The sequence below is a fragment of the Gekko japonicus genome, unplaced genomic scaffold, assembly GCF_001447785.1.
Source record: "Gekko japonicus isolate JY-2015 unplaced genomic scaffold, Gekko_japonicus_V1.1 scaffold3901, whole genome shotgun sequence".
In the NCBI taxonomy this organism is placed as follows: Eukaryota; Metazoa; Chordata; class Lepidosauria; order Squamata; family Gekkonidae; genus Gekko; species Gekko japonicus.
Window position 1 is genome coordinate 64,322 of NW_015168777.1, and position 23,299 is coordinate 87,620.

At 42.6% G+C, this 23,299-nt stretch overlaps 3 protein-coding genes across 3 annotated transcripts; all 3 read left to right on the forward strand.

The window, feature by feature from the left end:
* The first annotated feature begins 1,709 nt into the window (after positions 1-1,709).
* On the forward strand, positions 1,710-2,642 carry LOC107114242 (olfactory receptor 12-like). The gene has a single exon (XM_015415682.1). It carries the CDS (start codon positions 1,710-1,712, stop codon positions 2,640-2,642), a length of 933 nt encoding a protein of 310 aa, XP_015271168.1.
* A 6,811-nt stretch (positions 2,643-9,453) lies between these two features.
* LOC107114243 (olfactory receptor 12-like) lies at positions 9,454-10,386 on the forward strand. Its single transcript, XM_015415683.1, has one exon. The coding sequence runs from the start codon at positions 9,454-9,456 to the stop codon at positions 10,384-10,386; it is 933 nt and encodes a 310-aa protein (XP_015271169.1).
* A 9,143-nt stretch (positions 10,387-19,529) lies between these two features.
* On the forward strand, positions 19,530-20,474 carry LOC107114244 (olfactory receptor 6A2-like). Its single transcript, XM_015415684.1, has one exon. It carries the CDS (start codon positions 19,530-19,532, stop codon positions 20,472-20,474), a length of 945 nt encoding a protein of 314 aa, XP_015271170.1.
* Positions 20,475-23,299: the final 2,825 nt, after the last annotated feature.

Below are 23,299 nucleotides of genomic sequence, written 5' to 3' on the forward strand. Positions count from 1 at the left end.
TGTGGGGGAGGAGGTATTTGTGAATTTCCTGCATTGTGCAGGGGGTTGGACTAGTTGACCCTGGAGTCCCTTCCAGCTCTATGATTCTATGAGGTTTACAACTATGGAGGTTTTTTACATGTGAGTTAGCTGTGATCACTGTTAACATGTTCAGTTTAAATCACTGTGGTATGTTATTGTAATAAGGATACTAGTAAGTGACCAGGATTATCTGTTTGTTTGCTTGACAGCAAGTTACTATAGCATTCCCATTGCAAAGTCACAGGGATGTATCCTGCCCTCTTCTCCAGAAGTGCCAAGACTTGCTCCAGCACAAGGAGCTTTCTTCCATTAGAGGAAGAAACTGTTCACTGGAGGAAGATTCTACAGCTAGCTGAGTGAAGTGGTAGGAGAAAACACCATGGCTTGGATACCACCAAATTTTACTGTTAAAACTCATCAGTTTTCATCCTTACAGCAGTACCTGTCTCCTATGGCTTTTGTCCATGCAGATATGTGATTCCCAAAGAGGACTATCCATCCTTTTCTCTCCTCAAAACAAACAAACAAACATGTGTATTCTGTCTCTACTGCATGCATTGTGGGACATCACTGGATTGGAGCAAATCAGAATTGAGATAGGGAAAATGCCACTGAATGGTAATTACACTACTACCAGTTGCTTTTAGGTTTTTGTTTGTAAAAGATAGGAAAGCTTTCTGAATATGTTTGGTTAATGAAGGATAGATTTATTACTGGATTTTGGTATCAGATTTGACATTTTGACCCACTAAAATCACCATCTGTGTGTGTTTCTATTTCACTAAAAGATAGGGCTTCTCCCAGTTCTGGAGTGCAAATGTCATGCTGGTGAATTTAGAATTTGGCAAGTGAAAGTAGACTGCAATCCCTAGAACACTTTCTGGGGAGTAGGGTCCACTAAACAGGCTGAAGTAGGATTCTGAGTAGACTTCTTTAGGGTTCCTCTCTTACACAGTTGTGATCATGGAACTGTAAAACAGCTAACTGGGTTATTTTTAACATAACTTTTAAAAATTATGTCTAAAGGGTATTTGTTTACATGCTCCAGACCCATTGAAAGGTGCACTGTTTTTTGATATTCTTATACTGGCTATTACAAATGTATGGAAGAATTATGCAAAGGATGATAATCTAAAGCAGTGATACTTAGTCGTTCAGGAGCCACATGTTCCTCTTCTAAGAACTGTACTCCAATTGGGCACATGTCCCATGTTTCAAGGATGTGGGTAAGGCCATTAGCCAGTGAGGTGTGGTTCCCATCTTGAAACAGCTGCAGGCAGAGGAACAGGTAAGCTGTAAGCATCCCTGAGGTTCAATTCTGGGTGTAAAGGTGGCTCTTTTGGTTGATGGTAACATCAAATGTGGTCCTTTGAGACATAGAGTGAGTACCACTGATCTAAAGTGTCTTTTACATCTTACCTTTTGTGTAATATTAGCACGATTGTATTTTCAATTTTTAATATAGCCCTTTTCACTTTTGCAGTTACACTAGATTTCTGGCAACAGAATTTCACCAGCAACTGTACTTCTCATTCATGATAACATCAGACTGCTTATCAGGGTTATCTCCTCTGCCTTTGACATGTGATGTTTCCTGGATTGCATACTTAAGTACTCATGAAATAACTAATTAAATATGTTTTCTGGCAACAGAATCTCAAACCCATTTTTCCCCTTTGTTCAGAGTTATGGAAAACCACACCATGGTCACCGAATTCATCTTGGTAGGGTTTATGGGAAAGCTAGAAACGCAATTAGTTCTGTTTGTTCTCTTCTTGATAATGTACATTATCACATTGATGGGTAACCTTGGCATGATTCTTATAATTAATGCAGACTCCAAACTTCATACCCCTATGTATTTCTTCCTGAAGAACTTATCTTTCTTGGACATTTGCTATTCCTCAGTCATCACTCCCAAGGCTATGCTGAGCTTTGCAACGGGGAACAAAACCATTTCCTACAATGGGTGTGCAACCCAGATGTTCTTCTTCTCTCTTTTCGGGACCACGGAGGCTTTCTTTCTGGCTGTGATGGCATACGATCGGTTCATTGCTGTCTGCAACCCACTGCTTTACCATGTCATTATGTCCAAGAAGACCTGTTGTCTCCTGGTAGCTGTATCATATTTTTTTGGTTGTGTCAATTGCTGCACCCAAACTGGCTTCACGTTCACATTGTCCTTTTGCACACCAACTGAAATAAATCATTTCTTTTGTGATGTCCCAGCTGTAATGAAGGCCTCCTGTTCAGTTACTTTTGTGAACGAAATTGTGCTGCTAATGGTATGTGGGTTAATCATTGTGACCACAGGCACAATTGTCCTTGTATCATACGGCTACATTGTTGCCACCATCTTACACATACCTTCAGGCAAAGGAAGGCACAAAGCTTTCTCAACATGCACTTCCCATCTGATGGCAGTCAGCTTGTTCTTCGGGACAGTTTTCTTTATGTATGCCCAACCTGGAGCCCTTTCCTCTCCCAATCGGGGGAAAGTAGTGTCAGTCTTTTACACAGTGGTCATCCCCATGTTGAATCCCATCATCTACAGCCTGAGGAATGTGGAGGTGAAAGAGGCTGTCATCAGACAATTCAGAAAGAAAGTCTTTTCCTATTGAAACACGTGTTTTGAATGATCTGATTAGTTTCCAATCATTTTCTGCCCAGCTTAGTGAAAATGAGATGCAACCCACGCAGTCAAACTGCTAAATCTTGCTGAAGCCAATAGGATATTCTAAATGTGATCAGGATTGCAGCCAGTGGGACACAAATGCTTTATTAGACAAGTAGCCCGATACCAGTGCTTCGCTACAATATTTAAGTTCCGTAAATCCAGTTATAATACTGATGATGTGAAATTTGAAATGTGACATTTGTTGTAGGAATTCTAATGGAGAAGATTGTAGTGTAAGAAATGAAGTGAGACATACGTACTTTTTTCCTCTCTACTGAAGGACCTCTCCCTAGACCACATTGGAGGTTCTGCCCTCAGGTGCTAGGATCACCAGGCTGCTTGATGAGTTCACTCTGGAGCAGGCCACATAGAACTGTCCATTTAAGAAGCAGTTGTCTGTTAAGTCAACTCCTGCTACCTTCCACGAAAGTGATGGCCTCTCTACTTGTGTTCCTGGATTGTTTTGCTCACGTGGAGACTGTGTTGTTCTGAGCACCTCAGGGTGATCTTGCTGGTACTTGGCCTTTGCAGCTCAGTGCACTGCAGGAGTACTATGTGCAAATGTCTTTGCTGCATTCCTAAGTTGCCTCCTCCTTGTAGCATTGGCTCAATGTTTGCCAAGAGCTTTCTTGGGGGCAGTAAGAGTTGAGAGGTTGAGGGGGAGTTGGTGTGAGGGAGTGGTGATGTGGTGGACATTTCTTCAGGTTCATAAGGGAGGCATGCATCAAAATGGCTCCTAGAAAGTTCCTTTACTATCTCCCCATAAACATTCATACCCTGGCCCTGCTCCTACACCTGACAGACACCAGCCTCTCTGGTTATTTTGGGGGGGTTGTATTTAAAGGCATTGGGGAGGCTGGGCCAACAGCAGTGCTAAGGCAATCCTGCTGAGCAATCCTCCCCAGTGGCTGTAAGGATCCCACCTCCTCTCCTACACCTGACAGGCTGCTGCCCGTCCAGTATAGGATGGAGAAGGGGGAGGAGTATTAGAAGCCACTATGGAGGCATGGCTGGCAGGATCACTAGAGTGTTACTGCTGGGGCAGGCTCTTTCATGGCTTTAAGCAACCTGCAACCAGTGCTGCACCTGACAGACAACCGCCTGTTAGGTGTAGGAGGTAGGGGAGTGTCTTGGAAGCCACCAGAGAGGCTGGGCCAGCAGCATCACTAAGGTGATCCTGCTGGGGTGGTGTCCCTCATGGATTAAAGTACCCTGGTCCTGCTCCTGCACCTGACAGACACTGGCCTGTCTGGTCTGTGGGGGGTTATATTTAAAGGCATCAGGGAGGCTGAGCCAACAACAGTGCTAAGGCAATCCTGCTTAGCAAACCTCCCCAGTGGCTGTAAGGATCCCACCTCCTCTCCTACACCTGACAGGCAGCTGCCCGTCCAATGTAGGAGGGGGAGGGGGAGGAGTATTAGAAGCCACTGTGATGGGGCTGCACCTGACAGACAACCACCTGTTAGATGTAGGAGGTGGGGGGAGTGTGTTGGAAGCCATCAGAGAGGCTGGGCCAATGGCTTTGCTTCACCTCACAGGTGGTTGTTGGCCACTCCTGATTTCCTCAACTGTCATTAGCTCTCTGCAGTCCCCTGTAACTGGTTTTTTTTACCTCAGAACACTGAGCTCTACAGCTGACCAATCAGAGAGTGGGGGGTGCCGAGAGGCAGCTGCCTGGCAGCCGCATAGGAATCAATGGGGGGAACACATTTTACCCCTTTTGACCCATTTAGAAGTCAAATTTCTAAAAATTCCTTCTTAGTGAGCACCTATGCCATGGTAGGAGTGCTCTCCCTGAATTTGGTGTCTCTAGGTCCAGTGGTTTGGCCTGGACGTTGATTTTATGGTGAGGGGACTTTCTTTTATATAGATAGATGAATAAATATAGTCTTCCTGTTTACCATTTCCCATCTTCAGAATTGTTCTCAGCACTGGGTGAATGCACTTCCAACCAAATCATCTGGAGTAGCAATTTAATCTTAGCTTCTATACTGCATGCAAAGTTCTGTTCATGTAACCCTGTATATCTCCATTGTGCTCAAGAAAGTTATATATTTAATTCAATCCATGGGATTGGACGTTTCTTGCGTTATCTTTCTTTGAATAAAAGGGAAACACAACCTGAATTCCAGGATGTAATGTCATTGATATTCAAATTTATGAGTGTGTCCTCTAGAAAGGACAAGTGGGAACCTACAACATTTATGGGGGCAGGGATTCCCATACTACCCTTCCTGCAGTGTCACCACAACCATTACCACCCATCCCTCACTTCCCATGAATTTAGGGAACAGGGCATCTGTTGGGAGATCTATTGGGGGCCTGAATGGCATGGAGGAAGGTGGCTGGGTGGCCAGCCATGGTCAGCCTTCAGATACATGGCCACCTCTCAGTAACCCTCCCTACACCCAGAAGGAGCCCCAGAAGATCCTGGTGGTTGGAAAGCTTCCATGTCCTGAGCTGCTATCCAGACACTCAGTTGGGTGTTCCCTCACTGGTCAGCACTCATGGCACTTTGCCAGGCCTTTTGCCACTGCATTTTGCAGTGGCAAGTGGGCACAACAATGGTGCAGAGCTGTGCACTCAGCAGGGATAGGTTGGCAGTGAGCACATGTGGGAGCAGTATGCTGCTCCCAGAATGGTGGGTGGCAGCAGGGCCAGCTAAGCCAACACAATGTGCAGCTGAAGAAGAAGAAGAAGAGGAGGAGGAGGAGACTGGATTTATACCCCACCCTTCACTACCTGTAGGAGTCTCAGAGCAGTTTACAATCCCTTCCCCATCCCATCCCCATAACAGACACCCTGTGAAGTAGGTGGGGCTGAGAGAGCTCTCTTGAGATCTGTCCTTGAGAGAACAGCTCATCATGGCTGTAACCTTGTTCTATGGGACAGCTTTCTTTATGTATGGCCAACTTGGGACCATGGCTTCTCCCAACCAAGGCAAAGTAGTCTCTGTATTTTACACCATTGTCTTTCCAATGTTGGACCCAGTAATATGCAGCCTAAGGAACAAAGAAATCAAAGCTGCTTTAGGGAGACAACTCAAAAGAATGTCTTTTTTCCAGCAAACACCCAGCAAAGCTGTTCAGCATACAAAATAAATTCACACATTTGTCAGCTTTATTTCAGCCATAGGGTAGGATCCAGGCTGTTTCTCCACTCAATCTTGACCAGTTCTCCTCCATGCTACAACCCCTGTCCCACCTGGCTTTTGTACATCATGGTTCCATGATCCCCAGCATCACCTGTTTTGGTGGCCAAAGGGGACCACTCCTCTCTTCTATACTAGTAGAAAAGCTGGTTGTAGCCAGCCCCTGCTATTTCAGATGGTTCCATTTGTACTGCAGTACAGAAAAAACATGACCAGATTTCTTAAACTGTTTGTCACAGTCTGAACAGAAGCACAGTTCGATTGAATGTCTGTCATCTATTTTCTTCAGTTTTTTTTCTTACATTCCTTTACTATTTTTGTCTTTCATTCATGACTTGAGATGTTATTACAATCTTCTGTTGGGTATGTTCCTTTAATTTTGATTAAATTTGCCTAATTATATTATTCATGTATTGTTCAATGAGTTTCTCTTCAGATGTGGCATTTCTATATAACAATACTAAGCTTTCCATCTGCTGTATTTTGTATCTTTAGACATGAAAGAGAAACCAAACTGCAGCCCTTCTGCCTAGTTTCACACACAGTTCCACACATGGTCACTCTCTCTCTCTTGCACACACATATAGAAGGGACAGCTTCTTTTCTCATCTCCCTCCCCAAAATGAAAAAAAGACTAATCTCTGCTTTAGGATTTGGAGACCACAACCCTGCCAGGCCCAGCCTGGCCAAGAAAGAGGAGTTAATATGTTAAAGAGGTTCTGTTAAGTCAAGTCTGTCTGGTTTGATTAGGCTTTTCCCAGTGTGGATGACTCTGGCCTTAGGGATTCCTTCCTGCCCTTAGGCATAAACATCCAGTTTTAAGAACTACAGGTCAGATCCTACCTACCAGCTTTTATGACTGGTCTTGGCCATTTCATCTTCTCATTATATTCCCCATCCTATGTGGCTTTTGTCCATGCAGGTCTCACAAAACCCAGCATATATTTTTTTTTATGGTTGGCCAAAGTATCCCCTCCTGGTTTTTGTTTACCAATGGAAAAGCTCTTGCATCTAACACTGTACAACTGGTGCTATCTCACCTACTTCTACTCTTTCTTTGGCTGAGCAGAAGAACATTTCAAATTTAACACAAATTATAAAGTTTGGTTGCATGGGGGGGATATAATCGATAATGATGACGGGAAACTGTGTCACATTTTTAATCTTGGAGGAGGAAAAAAAATCAATAGCAGGAAATTGTTCTTTTGGTGCTGTTACATCATGTTTCTCCAGAGACTGTATGTTCTCCTTTGAGAATGGGGAGCTTTTACAAATATATAGACCAGGAAAAGAATATTGCCACAGCCCATTTGTATCCATGGTAAGTGCAGATTAACATTACTGGAGGGGAGGCGACGACAGCACAATCTTACTATTTCAACCTTTTTTCTAGACTGTTGTTGATCAGAGTTCTCCCAACAAGATAATGTCCTCTACACTGATATTGGGGGGGGGGGGATCCTGGGACAGCATTTTATTACAGGAGAGACAGCTAGATCTCCCATTTAATTTTGGGAGGGCAGATTTAATATACAGTTGATACTAGTGAGGTCGCAATAGAAAAACAGCCTGCTGTGTTAAAGGACAAAGGGGTTCCATTGCAGTAGGAGTAAGTAAATCACTTGAATTGAATCTCATCTCCATGACAGTCTTGCAAACTTTAATGAAAGTCTGAAGCTGTAAACCAAACGGCGCTGTCCATGTAATAGATACCATTTGTTATAAGGCCTTCCTTTCTGCAAAACTGTGACCAACTATAGAAGAAATTTGACAACTGAGAAGTAATGCAGACTGCTGGAGAAATTTGAAATGATACCTTCTCCTCTGTGGTTTCTCTCACTGGAACAAGACCATAGTGACTGAGATTTACAACGATGAAGTCTTTTTACATGTGTGTTATCTGTGATCATTGTAACATATTCAGTTTAAATCACTGTGATAAGTTATTGTAATACGGATACTAGTAGGTGACCACCCAATATTCCTCAGGGTTATCTGTTTGTTTGACAGCAAATTACTATAGCATCCCCATTGCGAAGTCACAGGGATGTATCCTGCCCTCTTCTCCAGAAGCACCAAGGCTTGCTCCAGCACAAGGAGCTTTCTTCCAGAGGAAGAAACTGTTCACTGGAGGAAGATTCTACAGCTAGCTGAGTGAAGTGGTAGGAAAAAACACCATGTCTTGGATACCACCAAATTTGACTGTTAAAACTCATCAGTTTTCCTCCTTACAGCAGTACCTGTCTCCTATGGCTTTTGTCCATGCAGATTCTGTGATTCTCAAAGAGGACTATCTATCCTTTATCTCCACAAAATAAACAAACAAACTTGTGTATTCTGCCTCTACTGCATGCATTGTGGGACATCACTGGATTGGAGCAAATCTGAATTCAAATAGGGAAAATACCACTGAATGGTAATCATCACACCACTACTAGTTGCTTTTAGGTTTTTGTTTGTAAAAGATGGGAAAGCTTTCTGAATGTGTTGGGTTAATGAAAGATGGATTTATTACTGGATTTTTGTTTCAGATTTGACGTTTTGACCCATTAAAATCACCATCTCTTTGTGTAAGTGTGTTTCTATTTCACTAAAAGATAGGGCCTCTCCCAGTTCTGGAGTGCAAATGGCATGCTGGTGAATTTAGAATTTGGCAAGTGAGAGTAGACTGCAATCCCAAGAACACTTTCTGGGGAGTAGGGTCCAGTGAATAGGCTGAAGTAGATTCTTTTTAAAATGACATTTTTTATTTTGTAGAACAGCAATAATCATACAAAACATTTAACACTTAACTACCATAGAACAAGGCTTAGCAAGATTCTGAGTACTCGTTTAGGCTTCCTCTCTTAAGCAGCTAGGAACATGGAACTTTAAGAAACTAGTTATTTTTACTGTAGTTTTTTAAATATGTAAAAGGTGTTTGTTTATATGCTCCAGACACACTGAATGGTGCATCATTGTTTTATATCCTTATACTGGCTATTACAAATGTATGGAGGAATTATGTAAAGGGTGATCATCTAAAGCAGTGATACTTAGTGCTTCAGGAGCCACACGCACCTCTTCTAAGAACTGTACTCCAATCGGGCACCTGTCCCATGTTTCAGGGATGTGGGCAAGACCATTAGACTGTGGGGGTTGTGGTTGGCATGGTAAGTGGTTCCCAACTTGAAACAGCTGTGGCCAGAGGAACAGATAAGCTGCATGCCTCCCTGAGGTTCAGTTCTGGATGTAAAGGTGGCTCTTTTGGTTGATGGTAGCTTCAGATATGGTTCTAAGAGCCATGGAGTGAGTAACACATATCTAAAGTGGCCTTTACATCTCACATTTTGTGTAATATTAGCATGATTTTATTTTCAATTAATTCCATTTTAATATTGCCTTTCTCACTTTTACAGTTGCATCATATTTCTGGGAACAGAATTTCACCAGCAGCTGTACTTCTCATCCAAGACAACATCAGACTGGTTATAAGGGTTATCTTCTCTGCCTTTGGCATGTGATGTTTTCTGGATTGCATACTTAAGTACTCAGAAAGTAACTTGTGAAATATGCTTTCTGGCAACAGAATCTCAAACACATTTCCCCGCCTTTGTTCAGAGTTATGGAAAACCACACCATGGTCACTGAATTCATCTTGGTAGGGTTTATGGGAAAGGCAGAAACACAATCAGTTCTATTTGTTCTCTTCTTGATAATGTACGATATCACATTGATGGGTAACCTTGGCATGATTCTTATAATTAATGCAGACTCCAAACTTCATACCCCTATGTATTTCTTCCTGAAGAACTTATCTTTCTTGGACATTTGCTATTCCTCAGTCATCACTCCCAAGGCTATGCTGAGCTTTGCAACGGGGGACAAGACCATTTCCTACAATGGGTGTGCAACCCAGATGTTCTTCTTCTGTCTTTTCGGGACCACTGAGGCCTTCTTTCTGGCTGTGATGGCATACGATCGGTTCATTGCTGTCTGCAACCCACTGCTTTACCATGTCATTATGTCCAAGAAGACCTGTTGTCTCCTGGTAGCTGTATCATATTTTTTTGGTTGTGTCAATTGCTGCACCCAAACTGGCTTCACATTCACATTGTCCTTTTGCACACCAACTGAAATAAATCACTTCCTTTGTGATGTCCCAGCTGTCATGAAGGCCTCCTGTTCGGTTACTTTTGTGAATGAAATTGTGCTGCTAGTGGTATGTGGGTTAATCATTGTGACCACAGGCACAATTGTCCTTGTATCATACGGCTACATTGTTGCCACCATCTTACACATACCTTCAGGCAAAGGAAGGCACAAAGCTTTCTCAACATGCACTTCCCATCTGATGGCAGTCAGCTTGTTCTTCGGGACAGTTTTCTTTATGTATGCCCAACCTGGAGCCCTTTCCTCTCCCAATCGGGGGAAAGTAGTGTCAGTCTTTTACACAGTGGTCATCCCCATGTTGAATCCCATCATCTACAGCCTGAGGAATGTGGAGGTGAAAGAGGCTGTCATCAGACAATTCAGAAAGAAAGTCTTTTCCTATTGAAACAAATGTTTTTAATGGTATGATTAGTTCCCAATCATTTTCTGCCCAGCTTAGTCAAAATTAGATGCAACCCACACAAACTGCTAAATCCCACTGAAGCTAATTTGTTGTTGTTCAGTCACACAGTCGAGTCCGACTCTTCGCGACCCCATGGACCAGCTCCCGCCAGGCCCTCCTGTCTTCCGCTGTCCTCAGAAGTTTGCTCAATTTCATGTCTGTTGCATCTATGACACTGTCTAACCATCTCATCCTTTGCCGTCCCCTTCTTCTTTGACCTTCAATCTTTCCCAGCATCAGGGTCTTCTCCAGTGAGTGCTCCCTTCTCATTTGGTGGCCAAAGTATTTGAGCTTCAGTTTCATTATCTGGCCTTCCAGGGAACAGTCAGGGTTGATTTCTTTGAGGATTGACTGATTTGTTCTTCTTGCAGTCCAAGGGACTCTCAAGAGTCTTCTCCAGCACCATAATTCAAAAGAATCTATTCTTCGGCGCTCGGCCTTCCTTATAGTCCAACTCTCACAGCCATACATGACTACTGGGAATACCATTGCTTTGACCATGAGGACTTTTGTTGGCAGGGTGATGTCTCTACTTTGTATCATGCTGTTTAGGTTCGCCATCACTTTCCTCCCAAGGAGCAGGCGTCTTTTAATTTCATGGCTGCTGTCACAGTTTTTGGTGATCTGGGATCCCAGGAACGTGAAGTCTGTCACTACTACTACTGCAGCTAATAGGATATTCTAAATGTGATCAGGATTGTAGCCAGTGGGACACAAATGCTTTAGTAGACAATGGATAAATATGATCTTCCTTTTTACCATTTGACATCTTCAGAATTGTACTCAGCACTGGGTGAATGCACTTCCATCCAAACCATCTGGTGTAGCATTTTAATGTTAGCTTCCATACTGCATGCAAAGTTCTGTTCATATGTATATCTTTCTGTCTTGTATATTGCCATTGTGCTCCAGAAAGTTATGTATTTAATTCAATCCATGGAATTAAAAGTTGCTTGCATTGTCTTTCTTTGAAAAAAAGGGAAACACAACATGAATTCCTGGATGTAATGTCATTGATAATCAAATTTATGAGTGTGTCCTCTAGAACAGTAGTAGAAGAGAAGAGATTGGATTTATTCCCTGCCCCTCACTTGGATTCTGAGAGCAGTTTATAATCTCCTTTCTTTCCCTTTCCCCACAACAGACACCCTATGAGGTAGGTGGGGCTGAGAAAGCTCTTTGAGAACTGCTCTTGAGAGAACAGCTCTGACAGAACTGTGGCCTGCCCAGGGTCACCCAGCAGCTGCATGTGGTGGAGTGGTGAATCAAACCCAGTTCTCCCAGATTAGTCTGTGTTCCTAATTGTTTCACCGAACTGGCTCTCTATACCAAACCAGTATACCAAACTGACCCAAAGGACAAGTGAGAACCTATGAAACTTGTGGGGGCAGGAATTCACATACTACCCTTCCTGCAGTTGTGCCACCACCACCACCCATCCCTCCCTTCTGATGGATTTAGGGTACAGGCCTTCAGATTCATGGCCACCTCACAGTAATCTTCTCTCAGTAACCCTCCCTACACCCAGAAGGAGCCCCAGAAGCTCCTGGTGGTTGGAAAGCTTCCATGTCCTGAGCGCCTATCCAGGCACTCAGCTGGGTGTTCTCTCATTGGTCAATGCTCATGGCAGTTTGCCAGGCCTCCTGCCACTGCATTCTGCAATGGGAAGTGGGCACAACAATGGTGGAGAGCTGGGAACTTCCCAGGGAAAGGTTGGTAGCATGCACATGTGGGAGCTGTATGCTGCTCCCAGGAGGGTGAGTGGCAGCAGGGCCAGCCAGACCAATACAATGTGCAGCTTCTGAAGAAGATAGAAGAGATTGGATTTCTACCCCACCAGTATCCAAAGGAGTCTCAGAGTGGTTTACAATCCCTTTCCCTTCCCCTCCCCACAACAGATACCTTGTGAGGTAGGTGGGGCTGAGAGAGCTCTCTTGAGAACTGCCCTTGAGGGAACAGCTCTGAAAGAATTTGTGACTGACCCAAGATCACACCAGCAGCTGCATGTAAAGGAGTGGTGAATCAAGCCTGGTTCTCCCAAATAAAAGTCTGTGGTCTTAACCACTACACCAAACTGGGCTTTCATATTGTGACCCCAAGGCTGCAGTCCAATCATAGCCCTTGTGATGCTGGCGGCAGTTCCCTAGTGAGCCTTGGAGGCTGGCCAGCCAGAGCTCATCTCATTGAGAGGAGCCCACCTTTCCACTTCTCTGCTCAGCCCCATTCTCACTGCTGTTCTGCCCACCCATCTGTGGCAACTGTGACTGTGGCAGCAGGGAGGTGGCAGCCCCTGCCCTCGGCAGCAACACTCCGCCTTCAAACTTTCACCTCATTCAGCAAGAAGGGTGGACATCACTGGTGGTCAGAGAAGCATTGTGCAGATATTAGTACTCTGTGGTGGGGGCGGGGATGTAACTCCTCATTTTTCAAAGTTTTCATCCCCCCCCCCGCAAACCTGGGTTTTTAAAACGGTCTGTTGCCCCAAGGCTATTCCTTTATTCCTTACTTTGTTTTGAGTATAGTGGTGCACTCTCAACAGCCTGGTGGTCTTAACTTGCATAGCTTTTCTTTCTCCAGCTGTGCTCAAAAATTCTATGCTTGCCTGTTTGGTGTAGTGGTTAAGTGTGCGGACTCTAATCTGGGAGAACCGGGTTTGATTCCCCACTCCTCCACTTGCACCTGCTGATGTGACCTTGGGTCAGTCACAAGCTCTGGCACAGCTGTCCTTGAAAAAGAGCAGTTTGTGTCAGAGTTCTCTCAGCCCTACCCACCTCACAGGGTGTCTGTTGTGGGGAGGGGAAGGGAAAAGAGTTTGTAAGCCGCTCTGAGACTCCAAGTGAAGGGCGGGGTATAAATCCAATCTCTTCTCTTCTTCTTCTTCTTCTAAAAAATACCCTCTTTTGCTCTTTGTGTGGGCACTGGCATGTCACAGGGAGGACAGTAACTCATCACATCCTCCAAACCATGACTGTGTTAAAAAACAGAACCAAATAATTTTCAAAACCCACTACAGTACCGAGAATGGAGGTACAGTTCTCAAAAGAGAAAGGAGCAATGTTTCCTAAGAAACGGAAATACAATGCAAGCTACTGACATGGGGAAAATACAGCTCCCATGGTCCTTTGTGAAATTATACCTGTGTTATACTGTTGACATGCCTGCACACAGGCCAATTGTGTGTACGTGTTTTTACGCTAGATGTGTATGTGTCTGGTGAATTCTGATGAATGGCTCGGGGAACATATGATCTGATGGGGAGGGGGTTCTCTATGACTGGTGATTGCACCGTGAATTCAACTCTGAATATAAGATAACCCCTCCACCTTAAAAGTGAGAGGTGGTAGAAATCTCACTAGTCTAGCCTCGAGGCTAGACTACTGCAACGCTCTCTACATGGGGCTGCCTTTGTTGCTGATTCGGAGGCTGCAGCTAGTGCAGAATGTGGCGGCCAGGCTGGTTGCAGGTGCCTCGAAATGGGACCACATCCAGCCTGTGCTGAAAGCGCTGCACTGGCTGCCTATAGCATTCCGGATTCACTTCAAGGTGCTGGTGCTTACCTTTAAAGCCCTACATGGCCAGGGTCCGGCATACCTGAGGGACCGCCTTTTCCCGCACAGGTCCCAGGGAGCACTACGGTCGGGGTCGTAACATCGTCTTGCGACCCCGGGCCCCAAAGAGGCCAGGCTTGCTGCCACGAGGGCTAGGTCCTTTTCGGTGGCGGCTCCTATCTGGTGGAACGAGCTCCCGGAGGAGATCAGGGCCCTGCGGGACCTGTTACAGTTCCGCAGGGCCTGCAAGACGGAGCTCTTCCACCAGGCTTTTGAATAGGAGCCGCCGCCACCACCACTACCATCAATGAAGGCCAGAACAGCAGCACCGATGGCTGAGTGGCCAAGGAACATCGGTGGGCCACATCATCCTCCCTTTGCCCCAAGGGCAGGTGCAATAGGGAGAGAGGTGTTTGTCATGCAGGATCCTTGGGCGTCGCCCATTGTATTAAATTGTTTAAATGTTTTACTGTGTTTTATCGCACTGAGTGCCATATTGTGAATTACGGTGCTGCATTGCACCCTATATTGTAAGCTGCCTTGAGCCCGCACGCGGGGAGGGCGGGGTATAAATAAAATTAAATAAATAAATAAACTCAAATCTGCATTTGCATTTTTAAATTGGTTTCATGCTTCTGTGACACAGCTGCAGAGACAGTGAGTAATGAGAGCCAGCAGATGCCAAGAAAATCCTTAGTAGGAGACGTAGAGCATGAGGTAAGAATGTAAAAACCTTGATTACTCACACTTGAAAAAGAACAAATGAATAATAATTCATTTTTTTGTAATTTATTTGTAAAATTGCTCCAAGTATAAAGCGACCTGATGAAGCATTGAGTGAAACAGATTGTGTACCTGGGAAATCTGTAGTCGCATGACAATTGTTGGAAGCAGCAACAGCACTGTATGATGTAAAATAAAGAAACAAAAAGAAGCACCAGCAAATTTGTGGACTATAACTGGACTTGAATCAATTTTTCACAGTGAACATTGGCGAAGTACAACCTTGGTTGAGTCACTATGGTCCATTTGTGGCTGGACCTTATTTGTGACTGGCAAGGAGGATGTTATCTGAACTATATTCAAACATCCCTCATAAAAATATTATGTACAAAAAAGTTTAGTTATCATATAGAACTGTACCATGTATGCAAATATATGACCTCTTTTTTTCTTGATGGCAGACCTAGTCATCCTTTTATGTAAAATAGTCAATGTTAAGGCCTCATTCAGTGGTGTGGCGAATGAACTGAACAGGATGTGCAGAAAGAAAAGTCCTCACTCTCTATCATGTGTAGAGAAGCCAGCAAAAAAAAAAAAGTCATAAAATCCACCACGTGTTCTTACTTCTTTTGATTTCATTTTTTAAAAATAGTGTTGCAATGCTAGGTCATGACAGTTCGAAAATGCACAACTAATTAAAAAAACACACACAATGGTTTTTAATACATCCATCTCAAGATTATAACACATTTTCCTACTGTTAACAAAAAAGCTGCCAGCTCAGTGGGGATGATTCCAAGTTATTTCAAGAGTTTAAGGTGATTAAAAAAAAACCAACCAGATAAATTATGGTCAAGAAACACTTTAGTGATGGAGTCATTGGGACTTGCTCAGTCCCAAAGGAAGGAGGACAAAGTTCAACCAAACTCTTCAGTAACCTTATGACTGACTTCACATGGAAGTAACATTAATCTCCAATTATCCAGCATATATGAATCTCCAAAAAGCTCCAGGTTTTCTCCATGTGCAACAATCCAGTTTCGGCAGCACTGTTCACCCAGAGGGACTGTATTTCTCTACATTCTGGAACAGCAGGAGTGTTCCTTGTTAAGATGCTGCTTTACTCACTCTCCGTCATCTTTGTGAAATGATTTTTAGGGAAGTTTGTACATTATTCTGTGGGCAATGTAAGTAAACTTTTGCAAATATTTCATGTTGTTGTAATGCAAGGTGAGGGGTTATACATCTGTCTCCTTTTCTAAGGGTACACCTTGATTTCTCTCTCATGCAGTGTTTGCCTTTGTAATTCTACATCAACTTATGTGTGAGAGTGGTTGTGGTGGACTTTGTATTTGGTGCATAACATTTGGTTTGATGGTTAATTATATTTGTTTATTCATTCTTTTTTTACATTCTGGCCTTTTTTAAAAAAAAGGTGGGAATAATGAAACCCCTTCTAAATCCATCCATCCCCGTTTTGTGGGTATTGTTTTGTGTCTCTTTCTTGCTAACTTCGATTTTCCTGTTGGGAACCCATTTGCACAATGCCTTGTGCAGGGAACAGAATGGATTATGTTCTTCCTTTCCATGTAGTCATATTAAAATCATTTCTTCCTTCTGCAATTAAATAGTGGTCCACTGCTTCTGAACACATTTATGTGTTGCAGCTAGTTGTTGATGGTAGATCCTGTCCTCCATGAATTTCTCAGATCTGCTTTTAATGCTGACTAAACCTGACTGCATCTTCTGACAACAGCTTTACAACCAATTGAAGTTATATTTCCCCTCATTTCAGTCTACATCTTTAAACCTAAAAGTAACCATTAGAACACAACATAAGAACATAAGAGAAGCCAATGCTGGATCAGGCCAATGGCCCATCCAGTCCAACACTCTGTCACACAGTGGTCAAAAATAACAGGTGCCATCAGGAAGTCCAGCAGTGAGGCAAAGACACTAGAAGCCCTCCATTCTAAACAGTGATTCACATTTCCAAACTCCATTCTAAGCAGTGATTCACAATTCCAATATTCCAGCTGTCGTAATTACTTTGTAATGTCACATCTTTTAAAGTAAGTCTTGCCATCTTGAAGTCAAATACTTCATAAGCTACAAGTTTGTAAAGTGACAGCAGTGTGTTAAAATGGAACTGAACAGTGCTAAAAGTAGTGAACATAAAACATGATAGAGTAAAGGCTATGAACTATGTTTGGCTGAGGCTAAATAAACAAGAAAACAAACCAAAAAATCCCAGTTTAACTATAGAAAGATCAGATTGCTTTCTGCCACAGCAACAAGTTAGATTGGGATGTAAAGTATGCAGTGTGCAGAAGAATTTTGGACTTCTACACTCCACTATACATACCTGATTATTACAAAAATTACTGATTCTCCTGTCATCCCATGTCTCTTCACAGTCCCAAAATGTTGCAAAATATGGACCTCAGACCTAGTTCCCTGTATAATTGCATTTTGGAATGAAGGTGTGTGGGAAATGTCATTGACTGTTCTTGATTCTGCAATTGAAAGATTCACCTTTGTTTCAATTTTCTGAATTGGGAAGTCCAAGAAGAGTAGGGCTGAAATCTTAGGAACACTTTCCTGAGAGTAAGCCCCACTTCATAAAATGGGGCTCACATCTGATTTTTTTTTTTTGGGGGGATGACTTTTTCTCCTAAAGTCTTTTTTCAGTCATTCCATTTAAAAAAAAATTAATTCCAGAGGGAAATTCTCTTTTGGAATGAGTGTAATTTTTAATAACTACTACTACTACTACTACTACTACTACTACTACTACTACTACTACTACTACTACTACTACTACAACTACAATAATAATAATAATGTCTTACTCAGAATGCATAGCATGAAGATTTTTTATGTAAAACAGTCTACATCATTCAATAATTATGATTGTTTAAAGTTGAGTAATTTGGGGTTAGATCTACCTAGATTTTTCTCTCTGTCTTGCCCAGTTCCTCTGTTTATAACAGGCATCGACCCACATGGCTTTTGTATATGCAAGTCCCTGGATCCCAAAATGTAGCAAAGTATGGACCTTTTTTGCATGGTCAGAGGGGGTCCTGGCTTCATTTTTCATCAGCAGAACTATTGGCTCTAACCACTGTCAACAGTTAATCTACTATAATAGATAGGATGACAATACGTTCTTGAATTGTTCAATTTTTCAATGTCAAAAAGTTTAACTCGATATTCAGATATGCTGCATGTTCTACTATAACTGTATAAAACTCTCTACAGATACCACATTGACTTTTCTTTACTGCAACACTTATTTTTTCCTACCACTTGGATGGCAAACACTAAGAACCTTTCTGCTAAGTTAGCATAGGGTGCAGTAGTTTGCAGCCCTCTATCCCTGTAGTACTGGGCTATCTGCAGTTTTGCTTGTGGAAAAACTAAGTGCTATCCTGGGTCTACTCAGGATCCTTCTCAGGTCTATTTAGGTCCAGCACAGGTCTCTCTCTTTCCCAGTAATGTGTTCTTAAAATTGCATGGCAAAACATTTCAAAAATATGCCAAATAGTATGACTGTAATGCCATTCTAAATGATGTGTTTTATGTCATTAAAGCAATAAAACAAATACGGACTGGATTATATATATATAATTAAAATACTACATATATTCCAAGTTTTCCCCAATATCTCCATGATCAACCCCCCCAAAAGTGGGGGAAATAGGTTTTCTCTCCTTCACTTCCCGATTTCTGGAAATTTTACATCTGTAGTGGGTAAAGAAACTTTTGTTTTACTTTGGAACTAGCACTACCTTTCCAGTTTCATTTATACCTTTCTCTTCCAGCACTGGAAGGGAAGGGAAAGATTCAGATGAGAACTAGAACTGTATATTAAGATTCTAGCTGCTATCACCTCTCATGTCCTATGTGGAAAACTTTAAGTCCACCCCACCAGGGTAACCAATTGCCTAGAAAGGGCGGGAAAGTCCTATTCATTTAATATAATGTTAATGGGATGTTATCTTCTCTCTCTCTCTCTCTCTCTCTCTCTCTCTCTCTCTCTCTCTCTCTCTCTCTCAGACACAGCCTTTCTCTCTCTCTCTCTCTCTCTCTCTCTCTCTCTCTCTCTCTCTCTCAGCCACAGCCATTTTATGGCAACCACATAAGGTTTTCAAGGCAACAGAAGTTCAGAGGTGGTATGCAATTGCCTCCTTTGCATAATTACCCTGGTATTTCTGGGGTCTCCCATCCAAGTACTGACCAAAGCTGACTCTGATTAGCTTCTGAGGCTTCCTGGGCTATCCAGGTCAGGGTAAGTCATCTATTAGATGATGCTATTTACCTAACACCATGAAAAGCTTCAGCTGAGATCAGGCATCAGGTCTGGTTTTGCAGCCCACTGTCTATGATACCTAAACTTTAGAACCAATCTCATTTATCAGGCAAATTAACACTGGCAATGTTAATTCTTATCAGTTCTCATCCCGTCTTCTTGTTTCAAACCATGAGTGGGATTGTTACTAAACATCCTATTGTTGATAGTGTCCTTCAGAAGTCAGAATGTTCATGAAAATCCCATATCACAACTAGTATAAAATGTCTTCTTTTCCACAAAATGCATTGATACAATTTGTGATTGAGTTGCTGCATGGGCCACTGCTGGGCTGCATACAACTGGAAAAAGCTTTAAACAGTTGAAATTTGGCTCTGATTAAGGAAATCAGTGTGACGAGTTATCAATATATGTACTTGAAATATTATTCTGTACTTAATGTAATATTACTCTAAAGAATTCATTTTGATTTTTTTTTCAGCTCTACAACAACGTAATCCAGGATGCAACGGACAAACAAGACACAAGTAACTGTATTTATCCTAATAGGTTTTCCTGGAAGCCTTCGACTGCAGTTAACACTGTTTACCATTTTCCTGATTGTGTATGCATTGACATTAATAGAGAATGTGATAATAATAACACTAATCCGGGTGAATGTCAACCTTCATAAACCTATGTACCTCTTCCTGAGTAATCTTTCTTTCCTCGAGATCTGGTATGTCTCTGTCACTGTTCCTAAGATGCTTGTAGGGTTTGTGTCAGAGAAGAAGGATATTTCTTTCCCTGGTTGCATGGCCCAGCTCTACTTCTTCCTGGGTCTCGCATGTACAGAGTGCGTCCTTCTAGCTGTTATGGCCTATGACCGCTATGTAGCTATATGCAACCCACTGCGTTATCCAGCTATAATGAGTCAAGAGCTCTGTATCCGCTTAGCAGCTGGTTCATGGCTGAGCGGCTTCTTCATAGCCATGGGGAAAGTCTTCTTCATCTCACGCTTGAGCTACTGTGGACCCAACACTGTCAACCACTTCTTCTGTGATGTCTCCCCACTTCTCAACCTGGCCTGTACCGACATGTCATTGGCAGAACTCATTGACTTCCTGCTGGCCTTACTCATCCTCCTTGGCCCACTCTCCATGACAATTGTGTCCTACTTCTGCATCATATCCACCATTCTCCACATCCCTTCAACCAAAGGGAAGCAAAAAGCATTTTCCACCTGTACCTCACACCTTCTAGTAGTCACCATTTTCTATTCTGCCTCCTTATTCATTTATGCCCGGCCAAAGGCCCTCACAACATTTGATTCCAACAAGCTAGTGTCTGTTGTCTACACTGTCTTAACACCACTGCTAAATCCAATCATCTACTGCTTAAGGAACCAGGAGTTCAAGGAGGCTCTCAAAAAAGCAACACAGAGACTTTCTTCTGGGCACAAAGGGTAGTATTGTAAGAGACTTATTGATAAATGCGTTAATGCAGCGGTGGTACATTGAAAGAAAAAAATGTCTCTGCATGTGAGAATATGCCTCAGGAATAATGATTCTGATGAAATGCCTCACAAGTGAGAGCAATGTTCTTTCAAAAATTTGCAGCGCTAATTGAGCCTTGTGCAAATGGGGAATAAGTGATATGTGGATGGGGCAGGGTAACTGTGCACATTTGCCTCTCTCTCATATCCAAATATTAATTGGTCTTCTGCATAAAGTCTATAATTTTAGCCTCCCTTTACATAAACTGTATCTTGCAAAAATAAAGGACAGATGACGCAGGGCAGACTATACACCTAGTTGTACCCATGTATGACTTACAGTTGGTAATACACCTATTGCAGCTGTGCATAGTTGCTCTCCGAGGAGATTGTTTAATGTTTTAGCTTAGTATTACCTGTTTTTGTTGCCCCCCCCCCTTTTGACATTTTTTCCACTGGATATTTAGATTTAGTTTGAAAGTGGCTGGCCTTGGTTAGCTTGAACAGTTCCTCCCACTCCATCTTCTGAAATGTCAATCCTAGCTGTATTGCTGTCAGGGCTGAGGGACGGGGGCTGCTCTTTCTTTGTGGTTTCTTAATTTTATTCTTCAGGGTTTTTTTTTTTTCTTATTGGCATTCTGTGGTCTACTCTCAGTGGGGTTGCTGAGGGTTGGAGTCAGAGCTGTTTTGTTTTGTTTTATTTCTTCTTCTACTTACTTCATAAATTTGTCTTTGAATTACTTTGCTTGGACTGCAAGGAAATCAAATCAGTCAGTCCTAAAAGAAATCAACCATGACTGTTCCCTGGAAGGCCAAATACTGAAGCTGAAGCTTAAATACTTTGGCCACCAAATGAGACGGGAGCACTCACAGGAGAAGACCCTGATGCTGGGAAAGATTGAAGGTCAAAGAAGGGGGTGGCAAAGGATGAGATGGTTAGACAGTGTTATCAATGCAACGAACATGAAGTTAAGCAAACTCTGGAAGATGGTGGAAGACATGAGGGCCTGGTGTGATGTGGTCCATGGGGTCACAAAGAGTTGGACTTGACTGTGCGACTGAACAACAACAAATATGGTTTGTTTGATTGGCCCTGTCGGACTTGAAAAGTGGCTAAAGTGTTAATAAGTGCTAATAAGTCTTACTGCTTCCTTTTTGCTGAGAACATCCTTTCTGGATTTGAAAATGGTGGAAAGATTTCCTCGTGGACTAATTTTCTGCAATGGTCAGAGTTACTTCTATGATTTTGTAAATATGAAAGCTTTTAAAGGGGGTTGGGATATTTCCCATGATATACCTTCAGGATATGATTAAAAGACCTCGGATGAGCTTAGGTTAATAACCTGGGGAAGGATGTTCATAAGACTCAGTAGAAAGGTGATAGTAGGAAAGAACCACCAACCCCAGAGGGAACATAGGATTGATAAAGGGTCTATATTCTCCCAGGCTGAGGTCAAGTTTAATAATAGCAGAGAGTACTGGAAAATCCAAACACCCCTGAAAAGTAAAACCTCCATGATTACGGACAGTGAAGGGGGATTTGTGGGGGAAAGACCAAGATGTACCCATGTGTTGTCTTGACAGAAGGATCGATCAATATATGTGGAGGCCAAGAGTTAGGTCAGTAGACTCAACATCAGTGTGCCCTTCATTGTCCCCAAATTTTCATTGGAATAGCTCCAGTTCTCCTCCTTACTATTGTCCCCATCCCACATGGCTTATGTACATACAGGGATCCCCTTAACTGCTGCATATCCTAATTTTACCCTTCCTTCATTTTCACCATCAGACTCATCCTTCTGGAAAGTACTTAGGAGGAGACATAGGGACATTCCAGAAGTCCCTGTTGCCCAAAGAAGCAAAACCAAGTAGGTTTGTCTATAGAATGGTTTTAAATTTTATATTGAATGGCCATCTTATTGGGGGTTTTTTAATGGAACAGTGCATTTTATGAATATTGGGAACCACTTTGGGGGACTCCAGTTAAAAGTGGGATAGGATCAAGTCAGGCTGATAATAATAGAATCCAGAGTATGTAAGGAGTTGTATGTTAATGGAATTGTATTTTATGGGAAATGAAAATAAAGCTATTAAAAAAAAGTGGGATAGAAATCCAGTAACAGCAATCTAAGGCTTTCTGAATCTCTCCCAGAATGCTGGGAGGCAGGAGTGACTTCTAATTTCATGGCTCAAATGAGAGGAGATCATAGCTGCTCAATTCTATGCATTAAAAATGTACTTCATTTCATAAACATTTGGAATTCTATTGTGACTGAGAAAAGAATCTGTTTCTCTACGTATGTATATGGTCACTGGTCTCTGGAAATGTAATATTTGTACAGTGTAAGTGTATGTGTGTCTAAACTTGATCTAAACTTGAAAAAAAAACAACCCTGAAATTTAAAGATTGTTTGATTCTAAACTCGGGTGATTTATCATTAATAAATGTGTGCACAGCAAAGAAAAAGGGGAATATGCTGATGGGGAATATCCAGTTGTTCTCATTTCACAAGTTGCTGGAAGTAGACCCTAGGGCTGTCAGGTCCTGCCCCCTCCCAAGCAGGGGACTTTGGGAAGCATTCCTGGAGGGGGAGGGGACATCCCCAATGTGATGACATCACTCAGAAGTGACATCATCTCATTGGGGATGTACCTGAATCACAAGCAGCAAATTCACTGCTTGGAATTCAAGCACCACCACCCCAAGCATTTAAAGGATCATTCCCTACCCGTCAGTTGGCTGGTGGTAGGCAGAATGTCCAAAAATTGGGGAATCCCCTGTCCTATCTGGGGACTGGC

Coding starts and splice junctions, on each gene's coding strand:
- LOC107114242 (XM_015415682.1), top strand. CDS start 1,710: ATGGAAAACCACACCATGGTCACCGAATTCATCTTGGTAGGGTTTATG.
- LOC107114243 (XM_015415683.1), top strand. CDS start 9,454: ATGGAAAACCACACCATGGTCACTGAATTCATCTTGGTAGGGTTTATG.
- LOC107114244 (XM_015415684.1), top strand. CDS start 19,530: ATGCAACGGACAAACAAGACACAAGTAACTGTATTTATCCTAATAGGT.